General features: G+C 35.3%; 1 protein-coding gene across 1 annotated transcript in view; it reads right to left on the minus strand.

Moving 5' to 3' along the window:
• Positions 1-14,360, minus strand: part of CNTLN (centlein) — a 168,571-nt gene that overhangs the window by 60,289 nt on the left and 93,922 nt on the right. Inside the window, 7 exon segments of the mRNA XM_066338871.1 lie at positions 479-620; positions 3,183-3,300; positions 3,303-3,538; positions 3,540-3,688; positions 6,502-6,602; positions 9,097-9,199; positions 12,373-12,472. Of these exon segments, the coding sequence (XP_066194968.1) occupies positions 479-620; positions 3,183-3,300; positions 3,303-3,538; positions 3,540-3,688; positions 6,502-6,602; positions 9,097-9,199; positions 12,373-12,472 (949 nt within the window).

Raw genomic sequence — 14,360 nt, forward strand, 5'->3', positions numbered from 1 at the left:
ACTGTCTTGGTGGGCTGCTGTGGGGGAGAAGGTTGAACTGGAAAGGAGGGAGGGGTAAGGGAAACTGTTTTTAAGGTCTTCTTCTCTCATTATCCTCCTCTGATTTTGTTAGTAAAAAATTACATTTATATGTCTAATTCAAGTTTGTTTTGCCCATGGCAGAATTTGATGAGTGATCTCTTTTTATCCCTATCTCGGCCCATGAAGGCTTCACTATATTTTCTCTCCCCTGTCCAGCTGAGGAGGGGAGTGAAGAAGAGGCTTTCATGGATGCCTGGCATCTAGACAGGGTCAATCCATGGCAGCAGACTTACTGCTCAGAAAACACTCTAAAATATAATGAATCTACCCACTGAATATCTGGAACATTAGGCTTTCACTTCTTCATTGAGAGTCAAATTAATTAAGAGGGGACAGCAGTGCTAATATTAAACTCCAAAACTCCACCCAGGAGAACAAAGTAAGTTCTATTACATACTTTTTTACTATATTGGTCATTTTGGACTTCTAAATAGAGTTTTTTTCCTTTTTGTTTACTTCTGTCTGACAGTGGATAAATATTTTGCAATGTCTTCATAAACACTGTTTCCAAACTTTCAGAAGTTGGTATTTCAGAGTCACTAAAGCAGCACATGCAGGAAAACAACCAAAACAAACAAGAAAATCCCACCAAAATTTAAGCTAAATATTAAATGTTCCAGAATCAATGCATAAGTACATAGAAATAAACTCATGCAAGAAAGAAAATAATATAAAATGCAAACAATAAGCTGACTAATTTAACACACTTTACAAATACAATAAAGTAAAAATCTATCTCTGAAATTATTTTATCAAGTTCTACTCTGCCAAATGCAATCTCACTCGACAAATGCAGAGGCCTGAGACTTCAGCTGCTTCTTAAGTTAACTTTTGTGACAATCCACATAAGTTAAATACTTAATTGTACTTCTAGTTTGTGAATGGCTCATAAACTACTAAACTTATACCTTCCTTCATTTTCACATTTTATAATATAACAAGTTAATGCACAATACTTAATAACATGTTTCAACTGAACTTTATTTGTAGGGTTGACTGAGACAAACTCAGAAAACACACTTCAGGGGAAGCTCTATTTAGCACCCCTTAGGAATGTTCTTAAATTCTGTAAACCTGTTAATGCTTTCACTAAGATTTGTGTCATGCAGACAAACTAATCTGAAACTTTAGATCTTCTTACAATTTTTCCTTAGAATTGCACTCAATGCCCTCCTAACTTCCAGTTTCTCACTGCCTTTAGCCATATTATCATTTGCTTTCAGGGAAATCCACTTTAAAACATGAAGTCTTGGATTTATCCTTTTTTATAACATCAGCAGATGTTTATCATCTTTTGTGTGAGCAGATTTGTGAAGGAATCCCTTGACAGAAGGCTAGTTTGATTTGTTACTTTTAAAACCATGGTATTTAAAAGAGCATAACTAAGTTCAAATTAAGTTATACCATCATAAAAATCAATGGTTTAGAGATGCAGTTACTTAACCAGAGAAAAGGTCTAAAACTGATGAGGAGAGTACACACATAAACATGTTTATAATTTTCAAAACCTGTTCTGACACATTGGTATGTCTTACTGACTGATGAGAACAGAAATCAATGCAGTGGTTTAATGGGGCTGTTGTATAGCCATAGAGATATTTCTAACTACATACACATTTCCCTCACGTGCTTCAAGGAATGTTCTATTTAAAAAATGCAAGGCTTGCATTTAGAAACTCAAACCCAGCTACTAGTAACAAAGAGTGGTATTTATTAATAAGCAGAAGAGGAAACTAAATGAAGATATTTCCCTAATTTGTTGAGAATGATACCTTGAAATTTCACTTTCAAAAACATTTTACAACAAGAATTCCCATACCAACATTTGTACAATTATTAAAAGTAGTATTTATGGCTAGCCACAAGTGAAGCCGTGCAATTACTTTTCATTTCCAACTTAAAGTGGAATGACAATGTGTGTGCTCAATTTTTTCTTAAATAGAACAACATAGCAAATTAAGTATTACTTACAACATGCATACACGTTTCCATATGTGCAAGCATGTATGTTTTCTATTAAAATCAGACCAGCAATATTTAATTATACATAAAAACAAACAACCTTTACATTAATGATAACAATGGACAAATTACAGGGTTCATAATTTGTTTTCTCCCTCAAGATACTGCAGCCAGGAGCTCCCTATTTTGCATGGGAAGAAATAGTAGAATGGCTTCATTTGCCACTGTTGATTTGCTCCATATGACACATACAGCCATAAAAAGCCTATGAAGACAATTCCATTTTCTTTACTCTTTTCCCACGTTCCCTGTATTTTGGATGCATACAGGCTTGAGAAATTTCTTGGCCTGTCTCTTTGAACAAAGTCCTGGAAGACAAGGTGTGTGAACCATTTACCTAGCGGCTTACTGCTGCCTCCTCAAGTACATGGGGACGTAATAAGGAGAAGCAAAAATTCTCATTGTTTATATGACATTTGCCAGTGGAATTTTCTGAGAGCTTTCTGATTCATGAATGGGATTGTATGTGGCAACTATCACCTTTAAAGAACTAATTTTTAACCATCATTCAATTAAAGTTAGTACAATGACTGCATAAAACATACATGAAATAATTAGAGTGGATGGTTCTTAATTTAAAGGATGTTAAACAGCTTGTAGACATCTGCTTGCAAGCTGAAGTGGGTCATTCAAAATTTATCTAACTAAATTAAGGGGAAAAAATGTTTCTCCTCCCGGGTCGGCATGTCACAAGATAACTAAACCGACTTACTAGGCTTGCCTGGGAATCCTTAGCTGTCAGTGGTGAATATGCAAAAGGCCAGCAAATTAAATCAACCTGCCAAACTGTCAATTTCAAGCCTCATGACTGCATGAAAATAGCATCACTGGAAGAAATCAAGCATTGCCTTCTTTTGGGTTTCCTGGCACCTATTCAAATACTCATGCAGTTGTGGCTAATTTCGCATGCAAATTTCAGTCAATAAGCTCAGAACAAGACCTCCCAAGATATTTCAAAGGATCTGACAGTATTTTTTTTGAATACCAAATCAACAGTAGTTGAAATTCAATCTTCATTTGCCAGTGCTTTACATATGCACAGTGTCCCCTCTACAGGGCTAAGTTAATGAGATCCATACCTGCTTTCACTCACATCCTCCCAGCCATCCTTACTGAAGTTCTCAAATACATTACTCCTAACCTTGATGGACTGTTTGAGAAAAGCTCCATGATGTCCCAAAGAGCTCTTTTTCTTGTTTTTAATTTAACCTTGGTGCCTGTTATCTTGCAATTATATTGCCCAGAGATTGCCACTGCTTTGGCTTTATCCAGCAAACACTTCTGCTCCTGCACTTGACTCAGCAAATCTTCACTTTCATTTCTCAACCTGTTAGCTTCTGTCACTTGCCTCTTCAAAGAGGCAGCTTCTTTTTCCTTCTCATCAATCACGAACTGAAGTTCTGCTTTTTCTTTTTGTACTTCATAAATCCTCTTAAGTAGTTTCCAGCTCTCTTTTTTGTGCGTCTGCATCTTCCTTTTGCACTTATAAAGATTCTTCCAAGTAAATTTTCTCATTCAGTAAGTCTTTGTTTACTTCTTTCTGTTTCTTTAATTCCCCTTCAATAGCATTGGATCTTCTTTCTAGTAGTACATAAAAAAAGCAATTTTAGCATTCACAGTATTTCAGTCTGTCTTGAAAAACCCCGAACTAAGTTTTCAGATACATTTATTATATAACAACAATATCACATGAAGAGTAAAGACAAAAGCTATCTGTAGTCCTTAATTTAAAAGTAATTTTAATGTGGCGCAGATGAAAACGTTTTAGCTGCAATAATACAGCTGTTGAACAAAGGGCAGATGGTGAAAGAACTTAAAATTCCAGGCAAAATGACACAGAAGTTTAAGTATGCCATGCTAATGAATCTTCCTGATGCATCTTGAGCTCATTACTAATTTGGTTATACATACTAATTGAATAAAAAAAAAATTCAGAAGGATTACTGCTTTGAAATATGGACAATTTTTCACTAGCTATCTGAAGCAACAAGTTCTTTCAAGTGTCGCAAATACAGAAATAAAATATTTATTTGGTCTTTAAAAAATCCCCAAACAAATCCTAGGAAGAGGTATCAGAAACTCAGCACCTTTAAAATATGGAAGCTAGTATATGTTTTATATTCACAGAAAGGGAAAATCTACAATATGTCAATTAGGAGATTAATTTTACAAGTTTGTCACATAAATTTTGAAGAAGCATGCTTCCTATGTTTTGCTTCCTATGTTTTGCTTCCTTTGAAGTTTATGGTTATTTAAATCCATTAACAATAAACTGAATCTCTATGATGTTCTGGAATAGCCACATAAAGGAAAATTTCCAGAAATAAGGGGCAATTTTAATTTTAGCAGGTACAAAAATTATTATTTAGTCTATGAGATATCCCCAGAAGCCTGAAAAGGGCATCAGAGAAAGTTTTTTCCTTACTAACCACTTACTATAATACTTGGAGAAATATTTCTGGCTGGTTTTGTACAAGCTCAATCCTGACTCTTTCACTACGGGAAGTGGCAGGGATTCTAGGTTTCTCCATGCATTGTTAGGAAAGATTGTTTTTCCAGGATGTGTTATACTAGCATGTGCATGGCTAACTTGAACTCCCAACCTTGTAAAATACTGGCCAATTCCCAGTATTTGTAGCAATACAAAATGTCAGAACTATTTTTGACACTGAAAATATTGAAATCATACTATTTCTGTAAGTTTCTATATATAGGCTTTTACAACAACATTTTATCAATGCTTTTAAACTAATTTAAAATTTATGAAATGCTTCACAAAGTGGGTACTACAGATAAGATTCAGACAAATGAGAGCTCTTGATGTACAGGGCAAATTAGGACAAGAGCTGCTCAAACTTCATATGCATTTGTGAATTGGATACTGAATTGTGAGTTTGACAGTAAATCTTTAATATGAAGAGACAACATATTATGGCTACATAAAGTTATTGAGTGAAATTAGAAATACAAGAGATTATTTTTTTCAAATGCTTTAGTGAAGCAAAGGGATAAAAATCACAGTTTGCACTTTCCACCCCAATGACAATGTGTTAGACCAATATCTTTCTTCGATCATCTTCCTAAACGGAGATTCTGCTACCGTTTTCTCAGTTCTTTAAAGCAACCTTTTGCAATCAGTAGCACTTAAAGTCATGTATGACAGCTGGAAGGAAATAAACAATGAATAGCTTCTACACCTATCCCTAAGGTACCATCATAACACTGTATATCCATAGAGATGAAAATTATGTAGTACCTGGCAAACAAAATTATAGATCTGAAATATAGATGATAAGCAAGCATAAACTGTGACATTTCAGATGGTAGCATTCATATTATTTCAATTACTCACTCTACCTTAAGATAAATGAATGTGAGCACTTCCTATTCTGTGTGTTATTATTTTAACATGATGTTTGTCATTCAGTAATAACGAGATGACAGCCTTCATTGCCTGACCATATGGCAAGTGTTACAAGTATATGCAATCACATCATCTGCTGTAAATTACCATACTTCCTACAAGTTAATTCACAGATAAAAAATAAATAGACATACCTGAACTGACATTAGAAGTCATAGATTTGTGTTTATTCAATTTAAGCATGCTTTTAAAGATTTATAAGTAATTAAACATATAGTTTTACAAAATGACAAACAAAAGGCATGATACTATTTGAAGGATACCTTTTCTTTGCAAGCAAACAAAGCATATGGTAAAATACAAGTGAGCCCTCTTAAGTGAACACCTGTTAACATACTAAACTACTTGTGTATATTACAAATATCAATACAAATACCAACTAGTTAAGAACATCTTGTTACTGTATGAGGCAATCCTGTAGAATTTTAAGCAGTGAAGATAAAATACTTATCATTATTTGTTAAGCTAGAGAACACTATATGTATATGGTACTATCTTGTAAAGAGAGCAATAGACCCACACACATAGAAAATATATGCACATGAAACATCGTGCTAAAATTTAAATACAACAAAGGGTGGATTTATCACTATAATGCATTAATTCTATTCTGTAGAGGAGCTCTGTGGAGATTAACACCTGATATCATCTGAAGTTAAATACCCAGCAAAAAAATTAAAGTTCCCAAAGTTAAGGGGTTTAATGCTAAGTGTATGTTACTTACAATTTAGATAATCTGTTAGCTTTTAGCATTACACCCCTGAAAACTCTTTTTATTTTCTCTGACATTACCCACATTTTTCTTGCATGACACATTCACAGCTATTTCCCTAGAATTAAGTTCTGAGCAAAATTCAGGAATGCAGTACTTTTAAATTAGGAAGGAAAATGATGGCTTAAATTCATGAGTACGAACATTTATACATACATACATATGTTATTATACTAAAATTTAGATCTGTTTGTTTGCATTGGTATCTTACCTTCTGCAACATCTCATGTGAAACTTCTCTCATATACCTCTTTGGAGTATTACCCTTGACCCCATCGTCTTCACCAAGTTTAAAAAGCGGCTCTATCAGAAAATAAATAACATATCTCTATCACACAATAAATAAAATACATGATGACACCTAGTATTTCATTAAAACAATCTGTAGACATTTTAAGGAAATGCATTCTTTACTTCTGTAATTATTTATAATATGGTCTACTTTCTTGACAAGCTTTTTGGTCAGTTTCTAAAGTGACCTCTCTTCAAAGTGTTCTGTCACATAATTATGAATCTATCTAGCATCACAGTATGTTTTTTCAGAGTACCAGCTTTTCAAAGGTACAATAGATCTGCAGGTTAAAGACTCTGTACTTTCATTCCAATTTTTATTCTTTTACAGACTATTCCCTCTATGCCTTAAAAGCAGATTTCTTTGCCGTTTTATCTACGCAGTCACTATCGGTTTTGTTCTCTAGGTCTTGTCCCCTGCTAGGAGGATCAGAGTGATTGGTGAACAAAGCAAACAGTAACTGAATTAGGATGGATGAAAACTTTAAACCCTGTTTTTTGTTAAGTTAAAGATCATGTACTTCACTACATAAAACACACAAAACATCCAACTGAAACAGCATGAAATCATAACAATTAGAAATTGATACAACTAATGACAGCCAACATGAATCTAAGCATCACTGCCAGAGACAGCTATACAATTTAAATACTAAAAATCCCAAGTTAAAAGTTAGACTTATTCTTAAAAATATGTTTAGAAATACCAATACATATGGTCAGTCAGAAATCAAGAGCTTAGCATTCACAAATTGCCCACTGCTCACCGAAATGAGCAATTACACACCTCAGAAGGATTTCATCTTAGAATATGAAATATTGCATTTCAGAACAAAAAAATCCCAATACTCTAAAAGCACCACAATATTAGTATTTCTTTTTTGGTCCTTCTTTCCCCCAAATGAACTTAAAGAATTAATCTTAAGGGATAAATATCTGTGTTAGATGGTGGAGGTCTGCTTTAGAAGCAACATTTCAAACTACAAGCAGACACTGCAGGTCACTTACAAACTTTTGATTTATAAACAAAGCAAGTGTAGAAGAAAACAGTGTTACTCTCTGTAGATTCACAATCCTCTTGATATAAACAGTGACTAACAAGTTTGTTAGAGTGAATTAGACCTTTCTTTTGTCTTTGGAACATGTCATGGCCAATTAATACTTCTGTATTCATGAAATAAATGGAACACTATTCTAAAGATAATAAAAGCTGAAAAAGGTAAAACTATGCATCTAGGGAATATGTACCTTTACCTTGATATTAATATGTTAGTTCCCATGTTACTTCAGACTACAGTCCCCCAGCACAGTGGTACTGCATACATTTAGAACATTCTTTAAGTAACACACAAAGATAATATGAACATGCTTTTCATCTTTTTCTAAATATTCACTCATTTGAATGCCTGTTGTAGCTTTTATATCAGCATTTACTGTACTCCACTGAAAAGAAAAATTATTTCCCATAGTCAAAGAAACTGATCAAAGCACACAAGGTGTTATGTTTATTATGTGGATGTATTAAAATGCAATTTAAAACTCTATAAATAAACATATTATATGCAGATAATAACACTACTGCAAAATGGATAGAAAAGACTATACATGTTTAGTATTATCAAAGAAGACAGAAGCAACAAAAATTGAAGCGTAGCCAAAGGTCATTGAAATATAACCCTTTTATTGAAGAGAAAATATATGGCCCATTCAAGCCCCTTCTCCCCTCCTCCCTTCTAATTGTTATGTAATTGTACATAGGAATTGGTTAGGGAGGCAGTGAAACACCATCACCTGTAACTGTCTGTCTAGGACAGCAGAAAGATACATCACATCAGTCTACCCAGCAAGACGTGCTCTACCTGTCATACTTCTACATAAAAAAATAACATCTTCTTCCTCAAGGAGTAGACCCCCAAGTCATAAACCCCACTACCTTCAGTCATCAAATTACCATGGTCTTACATACGCACACTTACATCCCACTGAGGAAACATAGTTAACTGTCAGCTTTAGAATGTGAAACTTAATTCCTAATTAATAGTCACTAAATCTGACGATGAGTTAGTTCAACACTGCTGCCAAAATCGTACTCGAACCATGAAATTATAGTTCACCGTTAGTGTTTGCAGAAAGCCTACCTACACAAAGAAAAAACAACCTTAAAAAAAAAAAAAAGAATACAATACTGTAATAGTCATTTACAAAGAACCTATACAAACCATCAAAGGAATGACATTTTTGCCTGCAGTACACTCCAGGTGAAGGATATCTCTGACAGAAACAAGGTGCCATGGTGCAAAAAGCCACTGTGTTACTAACTTCAGTGGTAGGCACCCATGATACTGGGTGGAAAGAAACTTCTAGTGGAAAACACCAAGGTGCAGACCAGAAGGGAATGCCACTCCCATGTATATATACAGACGACACAGCATATTCAGGAGTCTCATAATGAAAGAAGCCCTCAAACTGCATCCTTGGAGAAACAGCAGGTCAACAGTTTACTTACTGCCTTTTAAGAAGGCATTTGCCATTTTCTGAACAGGATTTGATGGATCCACTATCCTACTTTCGGAGAAAATGGCATGATTAACTGCCAACACATTCTTTACCTTCATAAACAAATAATGACATGAATACCATGAACAGTGTATTTGGATTTGATAACAACTAGAAAACAACTGGACAACAGAATAAGAATGGCAGGAACAGAGCTTCCTTTTCCCTTGACCCACTTCTCTTTGACCAACAGGATTTGAAAAGTTACATGGAAGAACAACAAAAACTATCCATTACTTCTTCCTGACAAACACAACTGATACCCAATAAAGATAGACAATTCTAATACAGGAAATCTCAGTCTCTTTTTACAGATTTCATTCTTTGATATTAGAATGCCTGATGAAAACAGGTACCTATCTGCTAAGGTGAAAGTGAATTCCAAAGTCTTTGATAAAATGAGGAAACTGATGTCAGGTTTCCTTTTATAAAATGAAACATACTGAGATTATAAACAAAGTGTATTTAGAACATATCAAGCTTGGACTCCCAGCAAATTATTGATAACAGACATGAGATTGTATTTTTATTTAGGAAGAAGGCATTTAACACCCTTTTTAAGACAGAGGGTGCATGCACTTTCTGAACACATGTGTATGGATTTATTACATTATACCCATTTATGTTCAAAGATGGACATCCAGCTTCAGTCATCATGCAACCTTCTAAAAAATCTCAAACAATACAAGTGTCATGACTGCAATTCCCTTCGATTTTCAAGGGGAACAATAAGGAAATTACTTTTTAGAGACCTTGTGAGCAACTACTTCTTCACATTTCAGTTTGTAGAAATTTGGAAACATCTAGAGTTATCTCAAGTCTTCTGTGCTAACATGGAAGTGTTGCTTAATACATACCTTTGGACTTGAATCTTACCAGACATTTCCTTTCCATTTAGATGACACCCATAACAATACAGATTGGAAAAGGTAAATAGTGCCTAGAACACCCCATTAATAATTTAAATATTTTTCTCAGTCCCCCCAAAAAATAGATAATTCTTATACTAATTACCAAACCAAAACCCCACAAACTTTTAAAAGAGCATATTTTAACCTGAAAAGATAACAAAAAAAGAAGGAAGGAAATACTAATTGTTAAAGCACTGTCAAGAACTGGCAGTTCTGGAGATCTGACTGGTTTTTGGAAAACCTAGATATTGCTCAGCAGGCCCTTAATTCCTTCTCCTATTAATCTTTCCCCTTCTCTCTTTGCAAAGACTAACTGAATTGGAAAAAAGGAAAAAAAAAAAAGATTTTTAAAGTCAGTGTTCAAACTTTCAAACTCTCAATTCTGTGACTATGAACACAAAACATAAGAAGTAACATAAAAGAAAAGATAACTTTCAGTTTTCAGCAGCTTGATATTTCCACTCAGTTTTAAAATTAAGGAAAACCCCTGTAACCCCTGTATTTTTAAATTCAATCTAATTCACATTATCACAAAAAAGAGAAAAAGCCACCCAGAAGAAACTACAATAAAGAATACTAAGGCTTTATTGCTAAGAATGTGTACAGTACACCTCCAAGTCTCCTACTTACTTTCTTTGTGCAATACTGTGCATAAAGAATTCACAACAGATGCAATACCCAGCTGGACTGTAATTATGCACTCTTGAATATTTCTCCCAGACCATTCAGGAACAGCTAATAATGCAAAGAATCAGAGGAGTGATGGAGAGGCAGTAGCAATATATTACCTATCTGACTGACAAAGATTCATTTTCACAGAAGCATTAACTACTGTAAAGATTATAAAGATATAAAAGAAGATACGATGAATTCTTACAATGTCACCAATTTGATTTAATTACAAATTCACATACTTTGTGAGACTAAAATTAAAACAGTTGTTTGAATAAGCATGAAATTTATATATCACTATATTTCATAAATATATAGGATATGAGCATTAGTTGCAAATCTATTAGTGTGTATATATTCATATAAATTATCATTGACTTAATTGATGTGTGGACAACTTACAAGTAAAGATCCCTTCAAAACACGTGTATGGCTGTATGATTACAAAAAATACATTCATAAAAAAGAAGTGCATCTTTGGGGAGAAAGTAGCTTTACACAAATAATTAGCATTCTGACAGACTACTGTACTGGGATTGATAGCCAGGTTTTGGTAGTAGGAGAGCCTACAGGAGTGGCTTCTGGGAGAAGCTACCAGAACGTTCTTTGATATCCAACAGAGACAATCCCTGGCAGCTTCAAGATGGACCCACTGCTGACCAAGGCTGGGCCAGTCAGAGTTGACAGTAACTCAGTAACATATTTAAGAAGGAGAAAAGCGATTGCAGATGTAACTGTAGTGAGAGAAGAGCAGAGAGAGAATATATGAGAGGAACAGCTCTGCAGACACCAAGGTCAGTGCAGAAGGTGGGACAGGAGGTGCTCCAGCTGCTGGAGCTGAGATTCCTCTGCACTCCAGGGTGCAGACCATGGTGAAGCAGCTGCAGCCCATGGAGGATCACAGGGATGAAGAGATCCACCTGAAGCCTATGGAAGAGACCCAGTCCAGAGCAGGTGCATGGCTGAGATGAGGCTGTGACCCCCGTGGGAAGCCTGTGCTGGAGCAGGCTCCTGGCAGGGACCTGCAGACCTGGGGAGTGAGGAGCCCACACTGGCACAGATTTCCTGGTAGGACTTGTGGTCCCAAGGGGGACCTACGCTGGAGCAGCCTGTCCTTGGAGGATTGCAGCCCATGGAAGAGTGAGTCACCTTGCAGCAGTTTGTGGAGGCCTGCTGCCCATGGGATGGACACACACTGGAGAATTTCATGGAGAAGTCTCTCCTGTGGGAGGGACCCCATGCTGGAGCAGGGGAAGGAGTCCCCTTCCTGAGCAGTGGGAGAAACAACATGTGATGAACAGACCATAACTCTCATTCACTGTCTTGGTGGGCTGCTGTGGGGGAGAAGGTTGAGAAAGAGGGAAGAGGGAAGCATGAGAGGAAGGTGTTTGAAATATTTGTTTTTACTTCTCCTTTGATTTTTTAGTAATAAATTCAATTAATACTCTAAAGCTGAGTCTGTTCTGCCCATGACAAGTGCTTGGTGAGTGATCGACCTCTATCCTTATCTCAGCCCATGAACCCTTCATTATATTTTCTCCTCCCTGTCCAGATGTGGAGGAAAGTGATGGAGAGGCTTCGGTGGATGCCTGGCATCCAGCCAGGCTCAACCCACTACAGCTACATATACAGATATAAAATACTATACATTTCCTTTTTTGCTGTAAGCATAGTTCCTGTATTGTAAACTTAGTCACAGATAGGTGTATTTTTATCTGATCCAATTCTTCTTCAGGATTCAGTCTACAAAAGAGGAAATAAAACAATAGGTACAATCACACAGATGCCACTAAAATCATTAAATTAAATCTAACCCACACCACTGTATTACTGGGAATAAAGTTGACAACACACAGGAATTAGTTCTAATTTGACAACACTTAGCATTACTTCAAACATAAGGAGTTCTTTGCACAACAGCTTTTTAAAATGTGTAAATCATCTGAATTTCCAATATTTAGACACAATGCTGATTGTATCATATGCTAAGTTTCAGCCCATCTTTCTTAGGCAAGTAAATGTTTGAGATTAAAAGAAGACTAGTAGGAGGCAGAATCCTTTTAAGAGGTAGACAAATACTCTGTCTCGGGGGAAACTGCTAGCCAAACTTGTGAAGATACATCTTATGATCTAGCAACTATTCAAGAAACTTATTAACAGAATCATTCCTCCCATTTTCCAGCCCTGACTGACTACTATATTGCTACCATAGTTTATTCTGTAATATCAACCAACTAAGGTCTGCACAATAAATTGAATTACTCTTTTTTCAATTTAATAAAATTACATACAAATAAAGTTGCCAGGATACCAATACTAAAGTTTCAAAGTCAAATTGGGAAATGCTAGAAAGAAAGACATTAATTTAAATTGTTTATTTATACTTGTGTTCTCTGACACATTCTCTATCTATATAGTTGTACACTATTTCAGCAATAAAACCTCAGCCTGTTTCAGTCAAAGATCATACAGCACACAGAACAGAGCAGTCATTTAATGGGCAGCTTGTGCTTAAAATATAAATGTATTACATGCACAAATATACATTATTCTAGCTCTGTTATGAAAGCTTGACTTATAGTGTTCTCACTTATTTCAGTTGTATTCTGAACAGTAGTACAACTGTTTCAAAGGATGCTTTACCCTACTTTGCCCTCCAAAATAAAGCACAAAAAAAATCTCGCCAAAATACTTGCTAACCTAAGGAAAGGACTTAAAAACAGGAAGTCTTTTGATATACACAGTATATTAAAGCACATTGTAAGTCAAATGCACCTCTGACTCAGCTGTAAAATATGAATTACAAAGAAAATTATAAACATGAAAAGTGAAAGTAACCTGCTTTGCATGACACATAAGAAATCTAGCTAATTTTGGGATCACTCATTGGCCTTCATAGGTTGGTTGACTCTTTGCTGTTCTTTCATCCTCCAAAAGAGTTGTCATCAGTTTCTATTTACACAGAATACAGTGGCTTTTGTGTCCACACTGTCTTGACTCTTCACAGCTTTTATGTTAGTTTTTGACACTGAACGGCAAAACATTTCCTTGAAAAAAACATTAAAGACTGAAATCAACATGACACGCTTCCTGCTTGAACCTCTATCTTCTGAGCAAGTTACTTTTCCACTCTGAAAACATTTTTGAATGAACATGTTTATGAACATATACACCGCCTCTCTAGACACTAATTGAAACGCATGCAATAGTGATTGTAAAAGGTTTTCAAGACTAAACTTCTACACATATTTTTTTTTCTTTCTGCTGATGAAAGATGTGAAGAAGTAAACTAATCATATTTAATAAGTTAAGGGGAAAGTTTACAGTCAGAATAACCAAAGTGCCTCCAAATAAATTCACTTATCAATAAAATAAACTCCAACTGAAGTTATAATATATCTAAGATGGAAGAATTTAGTCTAAAACTAGAAACTACAATGTGCAATACAAGATTCAACCCACCCAAGTCAATGACTGGCTTGTGTGAATGTTAGCAATGGGTTACCCCAGTGCCAAGTCTAACCATCAGTAGCACTATGTCTCCAACAGAAGCAAAAGCAGATGCTACTCAAGAAAGAGTATAAGCCTAACAGTTTCTGCAGTGATTCCAATTTTTCACCCTGGAAGTGGC

The sequence above is a fragment of the Sylvia atricapilla genome, chromosome Z (assembly GCF_009819655.1).
Source record: "Sylvia atricapilla isolate bSylAtr1 chromosome Z, bSylAtr1.pri, whole genome shotgun sequence".
NCBI lineage: Eukaryota > Metazoa > Chordata > Aves > Passeriformes > Sylviidae > Sylvia > Sylvia atricapilla.